General features: G+C 34.3%; 2 protein-coding genes across 2 annotated transcripts; one reads left to right on the top strand and one right to left on the bottom strand.

Moving 5' to 3' along the window:
- Window positions 1–12,542: 12,542 nt before the first annotated feature.
- Window positions 12,543–15,913, bottom strand: LOC126654425 (high affinity nitrate transporter 2.5-like). Its single transcript, XM_050348262.2, has 2 exons — window positions 14,462–15,913; window positions 12,543–13,095 (listed from the first exon to the last, which is right to left on the bottom strand). Exons 1-2 carry the CDS (start codon window positions 15,595–15,597, stop codon window positions 12,747–12,749), a joined length of 1,485 nt encoding a protein of 494 aa, XP_050204219.1. The 5' UTR covers window positions 15,598–15,913; the 3' UTR covers window positions 12,543–12,746.
- A 1,536-nt stretch (window positions 15,914–17,449) lies between these two features.
- On the top strand, window positions 17,450–17,938 carry LOC126657308 (uncharacterized). Its single transcript, XM_050351977.1, has one exon. It carries the CDS (start codon window positions 17,450–17,452, stop codon window positions 17,936–17,938), a length of 489 nt encoding a protein of 162 aa, XP_050207934.1.
- The last annotated feature ends 1,451 nt before the right edge of the window (window positions 17,939–19,389 follow it).

The raw sequence follows: 19,389 nt of genomic DNA, 5'->3' as shown, positions 1-19,389 counted from the left end.
CATCAGATATCCATCTCTGGATTAATAGCTTTAGGAAAATGCTTTATAACCATGGTTGTAAAACCTGGCTCGGTGATAAAACCGGTGAGACTAGAGGGTCAAGGATTAAAGGTTCAACCGGGGTTCAACCGGAATTAAACCCGTATTATAAAAATAAAAAAATAAAAAATTATAACTATTAATAATCATATATATATTATATAATAAGAAACATAGACACAAATACTAAGTTAGCTTGGTGGTATTGAATGCTTCTATTAAAAATACTAAACAACCAAGGCTCAAATCCCAGTAATGATATTTAAATTCTTTATTTTTTTTAATAAGGGCTTGGGTTTTTAAGTGATTGACCGAACCGGACCGGGTTTTCCGGTTATTTGACCGGTTAATTGGTCCAATTCAGCGGTTATCCGGCCGGTTCGATTAAAAAACCGCGGGTTTGTAATTATAAGGGTTTTTAGTGCAACCCGAACCGTTGATATGACCGGTTCGAGGGTTTTCCGGTCGAACCGGCCGGTCCGGTTCGGGTTTGACAACCATGTTTATAACCCATCTATTTAACCCACCTTTAATAACCCACCTTATGTGGCAGAATTTCATTCGTCCAATACCCACACAAAAATGTATATCTCCAAAAACAAAATTTAATGCATCCACTCTTTAACTGACACGTCAGGCGGTATAAGAAAGTGGATTAAAAGAGTTGAGTTATACTCCAAATAAGAAAAAAAAAATTATAATTGGTCAATTTGCATCAAAAGTTGTGTTATTTATGAGATGTTCTACAAATTATTAGTAGTAGCTTATATTTATTCTATTATGATTGATATACGAGAGCGTGTGTTAAAAAAACAAAAGAAAGTTCTTAAAGTAAGAGAGTGGCAAGGCAGAAGTAGAGTAGTGGGAAGCACAAAATTAAATTTTTAATGAGAGAATTGTTATTTATAGGGTGTGCATGCTTAGAGAGAATCTGGAAATTAATAAATTTTCAAAACCGTACTTAAAATTGGAAATTTCTAAAATGAGAATTTTAAAACCGTACTATAAATCGGTTTGATTCTGTTTGAAAATTTTGTGCGTAAGATTAGTGTAGTAGAGTTTTTTTTATCACTCCTCGTGACTATCATTCATAAAAAAAATCGGTTGATGCTAATTAGAAATTTTATTTTTTATTAAGGTTCAATACAAAATTTCAGTTCTAATGTTTCAGTACGATTCGATACGGATACCACTAGGCATTTTTTTTATTTAGAGCATGATCTCCAAAATTTTATGCAGCCATATTATTTTAATTCATCAAAATGATTTTTTTGGAAATCATGCTATAAATTAAAAAAACAATATACAAAAGGCTTCCAAAACCACCGATTTTTAATATTTTTTTCTAATTGCGCCATGACATTGAAAAACCGCCAATTTATCATATTTTGCATTTTTGACTTTCAATTTTATCCTATTTGTTTTCTTATTATAAGGAAAAATATATATGCAAAGACATTGAGTAAACAACAAGTAGAACAAGTAAAATTTATTATAATATTTGGATTTTTTTTGCTAAAGATTTATTCTACATGATCTTTTGTGATGTTAAAAATTTCGCAATCCTCTTTTTATTAAAATTAGAAACTAAAAGGTAATCAATTGGACTTATTCTTAAATTAAATTGATGCTTGTACTTACATATCCTCCATTTTGCAAGTGTCCCTAAAAGAAAATATTTTTCCCTTTTAGATGAATTGGGCTTCTTTAATTTGTTTTGAACCCGATTCTTCTCGCAACATCCACTATATATTAGCAACATGCAATAGCTTTTATTGCTTAAATTAAATTGGAGATGGATTGGAATTTCAATTCCTTTATTCAATACAAAAATAAAATTAATATACATTTAATATTCTTATTAATTATAATAATTTATAACAATTAAATCAATTTATAAATAATAATTATCATTTAATGTTTTTTAAATTTTTTATTAATTAAAAATTATATTATTATTGACATGTCATATTACGTGTCACGTGCGAAGCATGTAATACAATACAAGTACTCCCTCCTTTCAGAATTGATAGGCACTATTCTAACTTTTTTATTCCAAATTATAAACAGTCAATTATTAACTAAATGATCAAATGACATATATATCCTCATTAATTATAGAACATTACATGAAAAAGAAACAAAATTTACTAAGAGATTGAGTCAATACTTGTATTTATTTTAAAACGGAGGGAGTAATATAAATGCACAAATATAGAGAGAGGAGGTAGACACATATTAACATTTATGGTAATATCTTTTTTTTATCCATCCGGTTTTCAGGGATTCGCCTTGACTAATCCGGATCCGATATGCGTCGCGCACCTGACATGGTGGATGAATCTGCCAATGGAAATTTTCTACATTCACAAAACTCGAATCCGAAATCTTATTTAAAGGATATCTGTTCGCCTGGAAATATTCCGGACTCGAATCTTTGAATTTATAATCGGGATCGGTTTGAGGTTTGATACTTTAACGAACCTATGCAGATATTCACAGGGCTTGTTTGGTTAAAGACACTTAACCACGTGATCTAAAAGATAATAATCTGGGAGTCACGGACTCAGGCAAGATTAATACCGAAAACTACTCCTAAATTAAAACAATCCGGAGATTGCGGGATAAAAAGCACTGGGCTTGGTTTTTGATTGATTGATTTGTTGATACAAAAATAATGAAGCTCTGAGCTATTTATAGCTCCTCATAACTAAGACTCCTAATTCAATTAGGACTAAAATTCTAAAAGATAAAACACTCCTAATGAGTTACAAATTCCTAATAAGAAGAAAAAGCAATAATTAAAAGACTTTTCGTTGGGCCCGAATCCCTTGTAAGCCCACATGAAGCTCCTATCCAATAATTATTTGGGCCGGTGTAAACAATGCCCCCAACAAGCTTGAAACATTTATTTTTGGGCTTGTTCTTCACTTAATCTTCCCTTTGATACTTCCAGGCCCATCCCTGAGGCCCAAATCATTGCAGAGAAATTCTAAAGGGGTGCGCATCTATTGACCCTTCGGTACCCCCTTCATGCCACGTTGTCTCCAGCTGTCATCCACGATGTCACATCTTGGCCCCACGACCTTTCGGCTTCCTCTGATTTTGTCATTTAACAAAAATACCGTCTCATTTCATTACTCACCTACTCTCTCTGCATTTATCAAGCTTTCTCTCTCCTCAGCAACCTCGAGTAATTCACCAAGTCTCTTCTGGTAAGTTTTCGCCCTAGCTTCTTTCGTCTCTGTCGTATACGCTCGAAACCTTTCCGGAGATCGGCCAAATGAACTTCGCCGGTGTTTGATTTGATTACGACGTCGTCGATGTATACCTCAAGGCATTCAAGGCCTCTGAACATCTTGTTCATCGCCCTCTGATATGTTGCCCCCGCGTTTTTCAAGCCAAAGGGCATCACGACCCATTCGTACGCTCCGATCGGCCCGGGGCATCTAAAAGCCGTTTTGGAGATGTCCTCCTTGCTGATTGGGACTTGGTTGTACCCAGAATGTGCATCAAGGAAACTGAGTATCGTGTGTCCAGCTGCCCTGTCGATCAGCATATCGGCTACAGGCATCGGGTATTCATCTTTGGGTGTGGCTAAGTTGAGATTCCGAAAGTCTACGCATACTCGTAGCTTCCCATTTTTCTTCATGACTGGCACGATGTTAGAGAGCCATTCGGTGTATTGGGCTTCCCGAATGAACTTGGCGTCTTCCAGCCGCTTAATCTCATCTTGTATGAGAGTATCCACTTCCCTGGACATTCGCCGGGGAGGTTGCCGAAATGGCCGAAACCCACTTTTTAATGGAAGCTTATGTTCGGCGATATCAGGATCAAGGCCCGGCATTTCCTCGTATGACCAAGCAAAACAGTCGCGGAATTCCATGAGTAGGGCGATCAGTTGCTCTCTGAATCCTTCGTCCAGTCCTGCTTTGATGTATATGGGTTTAGGCGATTCTTCTGTCCCCAGATTGATTTCGAGGAGATCGTCCTGTACTTGGGCGGGATCATCTTCTAACTTCCCGGTTGCCAATCGTATGTCCCCAATCCGCAGCGATCCTGTTGGGTCTTGCTCCTGGTCTTCATAGATGCATTCGGCCGAATCAATATCGTACAGCGAGGTTAACTGTCTGATTTTCTCCCTCAATTCTTTATGTCGTGCTATCATTTTGAATCTTTGAGGATGGTGGATCGGCCTTTGCCCCCGAGGGTCACTGATACCGGCCGATCCGAGTTAACAAGCAAGCGAGGAACGCTCGTTTCTCCTTTCGAACTAAGGGATTGTATGTTCCGCACTTCTTCGTCGTACAAACGTGCTTCGAGTACGTTATGGTCCTCGCCGAAGGGGTTGGGGTCACCCTGCACAACTTCGGCCTCGCCGTCGTCTCGCCATATGAAGAGCATCTGATGCATAGTTGAGGGTATACACATGTTGGAGTGTATCCAATCGCGACCGAGCAAAATGTTGTAGTTGCTCCGGGCGTTGACCACGAAAAACCCTTCTTCGGTTTCTACTCGCCCTACCTTAATTCTGAGGGTAATGTACCCCTCGGCCGGCGTCTCGCCTCCTGCGAAGTCAGTCATGTAAACGTCGGTCGGGTCGAGCTGATCCCGCGTTATGCCCAATTTTTTGAGCATTTTCGCCGGTAGTATGTTGACGCCAGCCCCGTTGTCGATGAGGACTCTGTTAATCGACACCCCGTTTAGATCGGCCTTGATGTATAATGGCCGAATATGCCTGGTCATCCTTGTTGGAGGTTTACTGAGGGATACTACCGCGGTATCATCGGCGCTATCTCCTTCTGGTACGATTACATCGCCTTCCAACGTTGCCTTCTGCCCTGGTTTACTTCTGTATGAGTTGGGAAGCGTAACCACTTTCACTCCGTATTCGTCCCTTACCACCGGGACCCAGGCTTTCAATATGCCTTTCTTGTGCGAAACGACGACCTCGCGGTCTTTGGGCAATCTTGCTTTAAGCTGGCCACCGTGGTGCGATACCAGTACGTCCTTGTAGGACGATCGGCCGCAAGAATCTTCATCATCCTTGTGAACTACCGCCGCAGCAGACACATCGGCCGCTTGTTTTTCGATCTTCGGCATCCATACCTTCCTTACCTTGGCATTTCGCCTTTCAGGTGATTTGGTGTCCGCGTCGGGTTGGTTCCTTGCCCCCAGTCTCTCGGTTATTGGCCTACTTCCGTGCTGCTCTCTGGGAGCCGAATCTGCCCCGTGATTCGCCCGCGACTCTTGTCGCAGCCTTTGCATTCGCCTCTTCTGGGTTTTCGTCATACGAGGGGTCTCCTCCGTTGGCCGAAATATCCTCTTGAAGACATTAGTGGTAGGCCTCCGTTGCGGCTCATGCCTCTGCCACTGTTCTGTGGGCGATTTTGGTTTAAAGGTCTTGGGATGCTTCCTCGTGTTATCGCTTCCCTTGACTTTAAAGCACGTACTGCATGATGGGCACGTCATATCCGCAGTAGGCGAGTTATATCGCTTCCTCTTCTGTTGCTGAGATTGCCTTTTTTCTCCTCGCCATTTAGAACCGTCGGTCTCTACTCTCGGCTTGGGTCTTCTTGGATTCCACTTACTCCGTATCTGCCCTTGCTCTAGGTAGCTATCAAAGTGAGGCCGAACTGTGTTAATAGACACGTATTTGGCATCGGCCTCTTTCTTTGTTGGGAACAAAAGTTTCCCTTCGTTAATTGCTTTCTGAACCACGTTTCTGAAGTTTACGCAGTTGTTCGTGCTGTGCCTCCAGGAATTATGGTACTTGCAATAATCCTTACCGACTAGCTCTTCCGACGGTGGAATCGTATGACCTTCGCTTAGGGCAATCTGCCCATCTTTCAACAGGGCATCGAATATGTCGTCGGCTTTAGTCAAGTCGAATGAATACTCTTTTTGTACCACCGCGGTCTTATTCCTTTTAACAAAGCCAGGCTTCCGCAAGGCCGAACATTCCAGGGGTTTTGTTCCCAAAAATTCGGCCATGTTGACTTCATCCTCGGAACCACTATCCTCGCTATCGGACACCAAGGCCACGTCAAGCTGGTCTTTGTAATAGGTCCCTTTAGATGCGCCTCTCCTCTGTTCTTTTTCCTGGAGGAGTCTTTCGTAGCTCGTCACCCTGTTCGTTAGCTCGAACAAGTCACGAAACCTGTGGCCCTCGAAGTGTTCCCTCATGGCGAAACTCATCCCTCTTACCACCATAGGTACGCAATCGGCCTCTGACATTTTGGTGGAGCACCTAGTCCTGAGATTTCTAAATCGGCCGATATACTTCTCTGCCGACTCACTCGGTAGCTGTGAGATTCGGGCGAGGTCAGCTAGGGTGACATCAGGTGGTGCTCTGTAAAACTCTTCATGGAAGAGGATTTCGAGATCCTTCCATGTGTCCACCGAATTGGGCGACAATCTAGAGTACCATGTGAACGCCATTTTCGTCAAAGAACTGGCGAAAAGCCGGAGCTTCCAGAAATCGTGAGCGGCTGCTTCGCCGCATTGGGCTGAAAACCTGGCGACATGTTCAACCGTCGATTGGCCCTTCTCCTCGCCCGAAAACAAGCTGAACTCTGGCACTTTATACCCCCTTGGGAAAGGATATAACTTGTCGATCCAGTCTGGATACGGTTTCATGTACGATGGGCGAGGCATAGGTCGAAGGTCCACCCCGAGCCTTTCTAGCATGTCCACGAGTTGCCCTTGATTGTATATATTTGGATCGCCTCCCTCGGAGTACGATCGCTCGCCCGTGTTGGGCTCCTGGGTGTTGGCTCCAGTAGCTTCCCCTTGTGGTCTAGCCTCGCCTTGTGGGTTGGACGAGCTTGCTCCCGGATGATCGGCCCTTCCTGAGAACTCGGCCTCGTTCCTTGTTAAGAGCTTAACGGAACCATATGTATACCCCATCTTGTTGGGTTGTTGTTCGGCCGAACCACCTGGTTGACCAAAACGGCTCGGTGTTTGGTTCTGTTCGGCCCTTCTGTGCCCTTGATCGGCCGCGGATTGCCCAGAGAATAATCGCCCTAGGTTCTCCATTGCCTTGTTGAGGCCATCTAAGTTCCCTTGGATCTGCCTCTGGACCGACGTTTGGTCGGCCATGATGTTCCTCATCACTTCGGACATCTGATGCATAGCACCGTCGAACATTTGCTTGTTCTCTTGCGCTATTTCGCCCCTCATGGCCGAGAAGTCGGCCTGTGATAAAGAAGGGCGAGAAGGAGGAAGCTGGCGTGAGTAGTCCATCATGTCATCGGTCGCGTCGTCGACCTTGTCCTTAGGTAGGCTCCCCTCGGCGTCCGTTGTATTCGGCGCCTTGCTTGATTGGTTCACCTGTTTGTCCTTGGCCATGGTTTCTGCTCTATCCGAATCTGATTCGTCTACTATGTCACCTTCCTTCCGTTGTTGTCGGCGTATAGACCGAGCGTGCCTGGAATCGTCTTTAAAGTCCGTTTTTGTGCTAACCATAAACTGGTCCCCAGTGGAGTCGCCAAAAGATGTTCGCCTGGAAATATTCCGGACTCGAATCTTTGAATTTATAATCGGGATCGGTTTGAGGTTTGATACTTTAACGAACCTATGCAGATATTCACAGGGCTTGTTTGGTTAAAGACACTTAACCACGTGATCTAAAAGATAATAATCTGGGAGTCACGGACTCAGGCAAGATTAATACCGAAAACTACTCCTAAATTAAAACAATCCGGAGATTGCGGGATAAAAAGCACTGGGCTTGGTTTTTGATTGATTGATTTGTTGATACAAAAATAATGAAGCTCTGAGCTATTTATAGCTCCTCATAACTAAGACTCCTAATTCAATTAGGACTAAAATTCTAAAAGATAAAACACTCCTAATGAGTTACAAATTCCTAATAAGAAGAAAAAGCAATAATTAAAAGACTTTTCGTTGGGCCCGAATCCCTTGTAAGCCCACATGAAGCTCCTATCCAATAATTATTTGGGCCGGTGTAAACAATATCAAACCGCTTACCACTTGAATTAACCTCCGTTGGTTGGTAATATCCTTTATAATCATGTCACTACTTATCATAAGCTTAACTATCCTAATCTTTTTTTTTTGTATAAGTGTCACTTTATGTAGCATGTAGCTCTAACGTGACTCTTTAATAAATCAAGCGTACGTAGCACGTAAATTGGACTAGTACAAGAAAAAGATCCCTAACCTCCTGACCAATAAACTTCAGAACATATTATTTCATTGTGACAAAAGATATACAATTTCTTTGTCTTCATCAAACAAAGATTACAAAGCATAGACCAAATTAAACTACATTTCTTTAGCATATAATATAGAAATAAACAGCATTTTCTTTGTTAAAAAAACAGCATTTTCTTGACATAAATAAATAAAAACAACCACCATTACATTAATTAGGGCTAGTTTCTTCCATAATCTTGATCTGCATTATAGATTTTAGCAGAACTGCCATTCTTGAAAACCCTAAAGAAAGAACCACCAGATTTCTTGATTTTGTTTTCATTAAAATCAGCAACAAATCCTGCTTTTGCAGCTTCTTTCTTCATATTTTCCTTGTGTAACTTCCCCATCACGTAAGCTTCTGCTAGATTCATCCCTGAAAAACTTGTTGCCATGGCTACAATAGAAATATGAGAATATATAAAATATATGGAGAGTAATGAAAAATGAATTAATGTTGCATGAATTTATAGGGTTGTATACATAATGGTGACTATGAACTAAAAGAAAATTATAAACGTGTGAGATGAGGTGGACAATCGTTATATCTAATATTTTCAAGAATATATGTAGTTGATATTATGTGAGCAAAGATGTGGTATATTGCAACTTGTTTATTGTTTCGTCCAAAAACATTAAATGATCACATGCTTAAATTAAATCAATTATTGTAAAATTCTTCTAATTTAATTAAAAAATGAATTTAATTTATTAATAAAGTTATTAATCAACAGTTAAATGACAAATCATAAATTTTCTATTTGGAAATAACATTTTAGTTTCTAATTCAATGATCCATTTTAATTTTAGATGAATTATTGATTTTTATTGCTCATTGTCATATAATAAGTGAACTTTAAGATTCGCAAGGAGAAGAATAACATCCTTCTCTATGTGCAAATTTCCTCTCCCTTTTTTCTATTAATTTTGTATTATTATTTAGAGGGAGTGGCGTTTGCCTTTTTGACGGAAAACCACCACTTCTTCCACTATTTATATTTATATAAAAAATTATATTACTTTTTTCATCAATAAATTTTTTCAGTTATGTGTATATGGTATATTTGTTAAATTTTGTTAATTTGCATGTGTAAACCTTTGATTCTATCAAGAAATCAGTGTTGTTTTTCAACTTGTAAGATGAAGATTATTGTTTGATCATGTTTGAGGGATCACCGATGCAATGCAGTGATGGAACCAGAAATTGCACATCATGGGGGACAAATTGCAATGTATTATATATATGGGAAGGCATTTTTAAATGTTGAAGGGGCTATTGTAACACTATAATTAGTTTTCTATGCTAATTTCAGCAATATTAAAAAGTTGGAGGGAGTTAAGGTCATTTCATATGTTATGATTCATATTTTTGTCTCTCTTTTTAAAAATTAAACGATACAGTTCTCCATTTGTATTTCCGTCAACAGTTTAGTCTTTTCAACTAATTTTAGTGTTAGCATCAACTGACTCAAAGAACTATATAAATCTTTTGGTGTTAGGATCAACTGACTCAAAGAACTATATAAATTTTTTCGATTTAATCTATAAACTTCTATTTTTAATATGTCCAAACAAAATTCGTGTTATTATGAGATTTAATGAATTAACGACTAAAATTTAATTTTTAATTATTTATTAGTTTTATTTTTTTAAAAAATATTATTTCTTTTAGTTTTAAAAACTAAATGAAGCAAAATAATCAACGAGCTGTAACTCAAATGGTATAAGTGCTGGGCAGCAAACTGCCAAGGTCGTGGGTTCAGTTCCTCACATAAATGCTCCCCCAGTAAACGAACAAATAATTAAACCATTGGCTTTTATAAATTTATAATTTATATTTATATCAAAAAAAATTATCAAAAAATAAATTCAAAGATTATGTTAATATTAAATGTTTTTTAGTTAAATTTTTCAACTCAGTTCACTGCCAATTGAAATGGAAGAAAACATTGAGAAAAATAAAAAGGACCGTATCATTTAGTTTTTTAAACAGAAGAAATTTGAGAGCAATTTGTTCTAACTTTCTCTGTAAGCTAATGTAATCCGTTTGTAATGATTAGTTAATTACTAATCAGTAATCAGTAAGCTAAATGAGTTGGTTATTGAAGCTAGTATAAAACACCAGTTGTATAATATTTTTTTTCAATTAATGGTTCTATTATCTTAATATCACTGTTGTTTTTATTCTGTTTCAAATATTCTTTTTTTTTTAAAGAAAATATTCTGTTTCAAATATGATAAAGACCTATTTTCTGCTTTTGAGACAATTACACATGTTCTTCATGTGTATAATTAGTAATATTATGGTTAATATTTATATTCGAAAGCGCCTAATCAAAGGAAGATTTGGTAATATATAGGTCAACATTACTTGATTCTTTAATTGAAATTGTTTGAAATCGGCACCCATATCACATTAATCTTAATTTTGACAATAATTTTTTTTTTAAATAAAATCTTTTGAGGAGGCGTTTGGTTCAAAATTAAGAATGAAAATCAGAGTGAAAATATGAATGAAGAAAAAACAACAATAAAAATAATCATTTTTCATATTGTTTGATTTAGAATTCAAAAAAATATATTGTTTGATTTAAAATATTAGTGTAAGAATAAGAATAGATAAGAGTTAAGAGTGTGCAAAAAAATAAACTAAATTTGGTTCGTTTGATATTATAAAATAGTTAGTTGTTTCAATTCGTTTTGGATTTGGACATATTTGTTAGTTCAATTTGATAAAAAAAACTAAAATAATCGAACCAAAAACCTGACTAAACTGATAAGTCTAGTTCAGTACGAAAAAAATTAAATTTTTGGTTTGTTCATTATTGAACAAAATATAAAATTTTGGTTCGGTTCGTTATTGAACAAAATAGAAAATTTTAGCTCGATTCTCCATCGAACAAAATAGATAATTTTAGTTCGGTTCGATTATGAAAAAAATATAAATTTTTATTGATTGGTTCGGTTTGTTTTTGGAAAAAATATGAAATTTTGGTTCGGTTTATTGTAGAACAAAAATTACTTTTTAAAAATTGTTTTCTACCAGACCAGATTTTGGAAATTATTTGTACCTAAAATTTTAATTCGGTTCAATTCGATTTAGTTTTGAATTTTTTTTAATTTGGTTCAGTTTTAGACATAATTGTTTTCAAAAATTCTTATATAAACCAAGCCAAAATAATCAATCCAAATCTAACTATTTGATTTGATATTATCAAAAATTGAATTTCAGTTCCGTTTAGTGTTGGATATAATTTCTTTTTTGAGTTGTAAAATAAATCGAGCCAAAACAATCAACTGAATTGAAAGTCCGACGAAACTGGCAGTTTTGGTTCGATTTGAAAAATTAACATTCTTAATATGTTGGTTCGGCTTGATTGAAAAAAAATGTTTTGGTTTTGGTTTTGGTTCGATTCGATTTGATATTTTAACGAATTCATTGTTTGATTCCGTTAGGTTTTGGACATTAATATTTAAAGTTAAGTTCCAATATAAAACGAATTAAGATCATCAAACTAAACCAAAAGAAACGGACCAAAATGACCAGTTCCATTTATTTTGGAAAAAAAATAATCCTTAAAATTTTGGTTAGATTTTCATTTTTTTTTAATTCGCTTCGGTTTGATCTGCATGTACATTTCTATAATTAAAATCAAATTTAGTATTTTCTTTTTTTTATTAATATTTGATATTAAATAAAATATAAATATTTTTTTATATAATTTAATCTTTAACTTTGTTTTTGATAAATAAATTTTTTTATTTATTAATTAAATATTTAGTCAAATTTTGATTTGATTTTCATAGAAATGAAAAGTTCATTCTCATGAGTAAAAGGACCGTTGAAAAAGGTTGATCACATTTTCATACCTAAGTGAATTTTGACAAAATAATTACAAACAACAGGCACAGTCTACTGTCATTCCCCCTTGTTTTTTTTTATCAACAAACCGCCCTAAGTTCAACTCCGCATCAATCGGATATGTAAATTAACAATCATATTAAATCGAATGACCAAATTGATAAATTTAGTTTAATTTATATTTTTAAAAAATAATTTTTTTTGATTCGGTTCTATTTTGGACAAAAACGATTTCAATTAGGTTTATATACAAACCGAATTAAAGTAACATAACAAAATAAAATAAAACCAAATATATTAACCAAACTGATTAGTTTGATTAAAAAAATTATAATTCCTCAAAAATTTAGTTTGATTTAGCTAATTTTTTTTTGATTTAGTTCAATTAGATTCAAAATCAAACCCAATGTAAACCCCTAAATATCGAACATATACTATTTTAGATTCAAGTCGGACTATAATTATACAGACATATCATTAAAATACATAGTAGGCAGACATGAAACTATCTGATCCAATTACTAACATTTTCACAACTTTCCAAATTCTAGCAATCGAATATCTAAAACCTGAAATTTTCAGGATTTCTAGACACCCACATTCCAAAATCAAAGTGTAATCATTATCAGACATGGTTTAAGAATGTAATTTTCTTACATCTTTCACTTCTGCTATTATCAGCAAATTTAATGCTGGCTAAATGCAATCCTTGATCTTTCTCATCAGTATTCCATTCTGACATGTAATAATGTTCTTCTGTAGTAAATTCTGAAGAAGATGGACCGAAAAACATACCGCCCCATTGTGGGAAATATATTAAACAAATTGGAAGAGTGCAACAAATGATCATGATACCCATCAGAGTAATTCCTGTTTCTTTTGAGTATTTTGATCCTTTGAAGAATATTAATTGTGTCAGAACTGCTCCCACATTTCCTCCTCCTCCTGTCATTCCTGATATCACCCCTAATGACCTGAAAATGTAAGATATCAGATTTTGTTTATCTAGTTATAACGATAAAAAAAATAAATTATAAGCATTATCAATTATGATATTTCAGGTTTTTCGCATACTAATTCACGGAAAAGCTGATGCTCAACTATAAATCGACAGCACGAAAGCTGACACTCAACTATAAATATCTTTATTAAGTGTTAGCAGGAAAGCTGGTGCTCAATAAAGCGAGACTCGAATTTAAGACCTCATCAAACGACCATGCACATGCAATTTGCCGCAGAAACAATCAAGTTCAACTAACATGTATTCTTGCAAAATATAATTGTTTTGGAAATTAATTCTATCCAGAGAAATTATCCAATACAACGAAATGTGCTACTTTAGTATACTACATAACACTAACAGTTACTATTATTGATATTTGTTGCATAAAATAATTAATCCTCTAACTAGGGTTTCAAATTGAGATATTTCAAATCTGGAGGTCCTATCTTAAAGTTACTTGATTAACATTTGACCTATGTATGACTAGAGTATGCAAAAACCAACCTAAATTGAATTTAACAAAAAAATTAACAAAAAGGCTAAACTCATCATAAATTTCTTATACTATTAGCTTTTATTTCATTTGGTCCTTAAACGTTTTATGTTTAAAAGGATCACATGTATACAAAATAAATCGTTAAAGAATCATTTAAATTTAAAAATTTGTCAAGGATTAAATTAAACAAAAAACAATAGAACAATGACTTCAGGATGAGCTCATCCTAACCAAACTGTCTAGTTTGGTTCAATTTTACTGAACTTATTTTAGAACTTTGAAAATGATTTTGTTTATTTTTAAATTAATGAAATTTGAGTTCGGTTTTGTTCCATTCGAACTAAATGCATAACCTCTAGTTTAAAGTTCCCCTATGTGCAAGGAAATAAAAACGCTAACAGAAGAAATATTGAAATAAGAAAACAATGAAAATGCACTTTTTATCGGAATAAATTATAAAGATAATTTTTTTAAAAAAGTTATCCAAAAATAAAAAAGAAACACCAAAATATAACTGTCGGCAAATTTTGGTACAACCTAAAGTATCTAGCAAACAAATTTTAATCATCCAAGAAAAATGAATTTTTTGGATTTTTTTGTAAAAATACGATTTGACTTTTTGCTATTACAAATATAACTTTTTTTAATTTTTTATTTTGTAAAAATACGCTCTTTTTCCGATCTATCAATAATATACCAAGAGCGTATTTTTACAATAGAAAATATTAAAGCGTATTTTTATAAATATTTAACTGAAAATAGATATTTGTGTAAACAGCCGAAGAATTTTTTTATTAAAAATAAATTATGTGAAAAATGATGAAAGTAGAAGAAAAATTACCTCCTTGAGACAAAAGGAACAACACCAAAAGTCATCCCACAAGCAGCTTGACAGAAGAAAGAAAAAGCAATCATAACAACAATGGAAGCACTCAAAGATCCAACTCTTCCCAGAAATATACAGAACACTCCTCCTAATGTCTGAACTATCCACAAAGCCCATAATCTCCCTCTCATTCCGAATCTCTTCGCTACCGCATCAGAGATAAACCCGCCGGCTGGTCTCGAAATTAAATTTGCTAACCCGAAACTTGCAGCAATAATTCCTGCTGTATGAAGTTTCAGATTAAACCTGTCGTAAAAATATTCCGCTATTATATTATCTACCGTTAATTCGACTCCGAAACAGTATCCGTAAGTAAATGCTAGAATCCACCCCCTGTAATTTGTCACTCCGTTGTAAAAAACATTCGAGAATTTATCCTTCGGTTTCTCTCCTGATTTTTGTAATTCTTTAAAGTTTCCGTCAGGAAAATCCTGACCGAATATTAATACAGCAAAAGCTGACAGAGTTTGAAACAAAGCCGGAACGAAAAAAGCAAGTCTCCAAGCTGAGAATTTCACAACTCCGATGTCTCGGATCAGGCTGAAAACAATCGGCATAATCAACTGCGTTGCACCGCCTCCGAGATTTCCCCATCCGCCGGCAACGCCATTAGCAGTGGCGACCACCGGCGTGGAAAACATGGAGCTCATCCAGAATTGTGTGGAGACAAAAGTGGCTAAAGAAAATCCGGTGAAGAATCTTACCAGGAGAAACGAAACCGGCGAGGAGACGAGTGAAGTGAAGTAAACTGCCGGTGCTGTGAGGAGTATCAGTGAAGCAGAAGCGAGACGGGGTCCAAAAAGATCACAAGCTGTTCCCATGGCGAGTCTTGCCAAGACTGCACCGGAAACTGATGCGATACCGGCATTGCCTATGTCTGAAGCTGTAAGGTTCAGATTGTCGCGTATGATCGGAATTAACGGCGGAGCAGCAAAAGTTGAAACGAAACAAGAAAAAAAAGAAACCCAAGATAAGTGAAAAGCTCTCATGTGCGGCGCTGCTACAGAGAATAATCTGAATTCCGTCGCTTTATTCTCGGAATCCACCGGAATAGCAAATTTTTGTTCCGTTTTAGCAGATTCTTCTCCCATATTTCAAATTTTAGAAAATCAAGAACAAGAAATTTGTGAGTTTTATGTTCTATCTCTCTGTAAGAGAATAAAAAAGAGAATGGAAGTGCCAATAAAAATCTTTGAAAGTTAGAAATACAAGAATGTTGAGCTATATTGCACCGAAAACATTAAAATAAATTTAAAATTTTGAAATTTTAAAAGAATTCTGAACACAAGAAAGAGACGTTAAGAGATAGGATGGAAGAAATTTCAACATAAATTTTGAATTTGATGTCTGATGGTGGAAAAATACTCATAAGGACCCGGTTTGCCACGCATAATTATAAACTAAAAATTACTCGCGCAAACCAGTTCGCCATGCAGAATTATGAACTGTCGATTTATTGGCAGTATTTCTAATGACGGTGGCTATTAGACCATGGTTAAGATTAAAAAATTGAAAATGAGATGGGGAAATAAACCAAAATTGTAGCGTCATTGGCTTTGGACTAACTGAAAAATTCCAAGAATCTCATTCATTGAGCTGGTAATAGATACTTTAGCCATTCAATTTCATCACTGCTGGCCTACTGCTCACTATCGGCTTGATGATGGAAATACTAGCTAACAAATTGTTCTCGGAAACAAAATTCATTGGCTATTGAGAGTTTGGAAATTTCCGGGCGAACACAAAAACACAAACATAAGAGTCGGTTGAAGGTCAATCAAGGGCTGTTTAGTCATTTAGTAGCCAACAGTGTTATTGAATTTAAATGATTTGGGTTGGAATATTCAGTATGATTCCAAAGGGAATCTTTTGACAAAGTTGAGGTTTTGGAATATTCAAAGGCTATTTTTTGTTTGAATTAATATCTATTTCTATCTCTATCAGACTATCAATCCAAAAATATGAAATAAGCAAAGGATCATTTCAATCCTTTTAACTTGTAGAATAGGTTTCTATAAATTAAATTTCATCTACATTAATAATTTATTTCATAATTCATTACAATAAAATTAATTATACTTATTTTAATAAAATGATTAATTGTCTTTATCAGAGTTCTAGCTAGACCAACTAAATTTACCAGAAAAATTTGGTTCTTCTGGTCCACTTTGTTAGTTTGCAGTTGATTCTTTAAAACACTGACATGCAATTCTGCGGGTTTAGAAATTTACTGGATTAAAAATTATAGTAGTAATTTGACTACAAAATTTGAAAAATTCGATCACACTCAAATCATGTTATATTTCAGAAATTATTTATTCTGCGGGTTTAGGAATTTATTGGATTAGAAATTATAGTAATTTGACTATAAAATTTGAAAAATTCGATTAAAACTCAAATCATGTTATATTTTACATATAATTAACAATAAATTAAAGCAACAAATTAAATCATGTTTTTTTTTTTAATTTTGCAATAAATATTTTTTGAATACATTTTTAAAATATTAAATAATCTGAATAATGTACTCATTTTCTAAAATTGGCCTATTTATTTATACTTTTTCAAAAGCCTCAAATTTATTAATTTTGTACAAGGACCATCTACCCCTATCTCTTCAATCCGACCCTAATGCTTTTTATTAGAACCTCCTTATATAATATTCTCATGCCTGATGCCTATTAATCGTCCATTAGTTTATTCAATGAACAACGTAAACTGAAAATAAAGAAAAGTTTCCCTAGCTATTGTTAACGTAAACTTATCCAAAATAAACCATTCTAACTAATTGGTTATTACTACTATACTACCATCCATTCATTTTTGGAAGTTTCAAAACCCCAACAAAAATAACATAATTTACTAAAAAAGAATAAAAACTAGAAACAACCCTTTATATAAAATCACCAAAATAAAATCTAAATTTCTCGTAGCAAAAACATTATGGCCAGAATAAATTTAAAATTCTCATTCTCTACAATTCTTCTTACAATAGCCATAGCTATTTCAGCCTGCAGCAAACAAACCACGGCAATCGAATTATGTTCGGGCGCAAGCGATCCTCGGCTCTGCGAGTCACTCGTAAAAGGAATGAGCGACGCAATAGAAGCTACGGAATCCATTATTAACAAATTAATTAAAGAAATCGAAGGAGCGAAAAAGAAGGCGGGCAAAAAAGGTGGCACAAATGAAAATGTGGAGCTATGTTTGAAGGATTATGATGATTCAATTTCTGATCTTAAAGAAGCTCTTAAACATATTAAGGATGGTGATAAGGCGAGCGCTCAGACAAAGCTTTCCGGTGTAATATCTTCAATGGAGGCATGTCAGGATGCTTATTCTGAGGAAGATTCAGTTTCTCCGTTCACTAAGAAGAATAATCTTTTTAAATTTACTGCAGATACTTGCTTATCTATTTATGAAAAAGCATAATTAATTGGAATGTCAAATGTGGATTAAAAAATGGATTTGAGTTTAATCTCTTTTTATTTTCTTGATCGGAGATTTGGATGAGTTATTCTCTTTTAATTGTACTTTGCAATCAGAAGTTTTTATTATTCGCAACAGAAATTTATTATATATATGTTGTTTGCTCGAATTTATGATCCACATTAATTAATCTCTTTGTTAAACGCTGAATTAAATGTTAAATTCATTACGAAGAAAGAGTCGACGCCCCTCCGAACTTATGAGAATATGTCACTTAACTCAATTTTTACTTTTTTGAGCAACTAATCCCAAAACTCTTCATTTTTTGGGTCAGATTACCCCATAATTGTATTTTTTTATAATAATTATATATATATGTTGTTTGCTCAAAATTATGATCCACATTAATTAATATCTTGGTTAAACTTTGAATTAAATTATTACTCTCTTCCGTCCACAAAAAATAATTTTTTTTTGGGTATTCCAAATTATAAGTTTGTTTTCATTTTTAAAATTACTCCAAATAAATTAATTTTAGTTAACTAGTTTAAATTTATTATGGCTTTGAAAACAACATAGTTAATGATTTTTGAAAATTTTAATATTAAAAATAACCTTATATTCTATGAGTTTTTTTTTCAATTATTATTTAATAAAAATAAATTGGAAAAATGAATGCATTAATTATTTAATAAGATATTATAGGTAGTTAGATTTTTACTAAATTAATTAACTTTTTTTTTTATGAAACTAACTAAATTTTTTAATGTGTTAGTAAATTTGATATGCAATTTTTAGGGTTTCGGTTGCCATATAAGCTAATTCCACAAGAAAAGGCTTTCTAGTAGTAGTAGCAGAGTTAGGAATTTTACTTAGGAAGACAAAAATTTAGGGAGTTGGACGATCTGTCGTTGAATGTAGCTATTTTTAGACCAAACAACATTATTTTTAATATTTTTGAGCAAACGACATAACAATTTATCTATTATAAAAGGTCATTTGACTCCTTCAAAATTTTAAAATACTATAGGTTAAATAAATTTTCTAAACAGTTACAATTGGAATCGATGGTGAAAAATTAGTGATGATGATTTTTTTTATATTTGAAGAGGATAACAGAGATTGAAGGGTGAAAATAATTAAAATAAATAAGGTGAGAGTCCATCAACTTTTTAAAATTATAGTTTCTTATGATTTAGATTATATTAATCTACTAATTTCATACATGATTTTTTTATAGAAACTCGTAAAATATAATATATTTCCGTTTCAATTCATCGATAATCTAAGACAAATATAAATATTTTTAAAAAATAGCTTATTTAGAAAATAGTGAATTTATATTATAAAGTGATTTTAAAAAATATATTATAATTATAAAGACTATAGATAGCATCTATTCATTTAAGTAATAATTGAATGTTTATAATTTAGAACAAAAGTACTTCAAATAA

The sequence above is a fragment of the Mercurialis annua genome, linkage group LG7 (genome assembly GCF_937616625.2).
Source record: "Mercurialis annua linkage group LG7, ddMerAnnu1.2, whole genome shotgun sequence".
Taxonomy (NCBI): Eukaryota; Viridiplantae; Streptophyta; class Magnoliopsida; order Malpighiales; family Euphorbiaceae; genus Mercurialis; species Mercurialis annua.
Note: the sequence above shows the minus strand (reverse complement) of the source record. Positions and strands in the feature narration are given on the sequence as shown.

Bases quoted from the DNA above. Each gene is read 5' to 3' on its own strand.
- LOC126654425 (XM_050348262.2), bottom strand. From the start codon at position 15,597: ATGGGAGAAGAATCTGCTAAAACGGAACAAAAATTTGCTATTCCGGTG. The intron at 13,096-14,461 runs GTAATTTTTCTT...TTACATTTTCAG, and splicing joins GTTCCTTTTGTCTCAAGGAG to GTCATTAGGGGTGATATCAG.
- LOC126657308 (XM_050351977.1), top strand. From the start codon at position 17,450: ATGGCCAGAATAAATTTAAAATTCTCATTCTCTACAATTCTTCTTACA.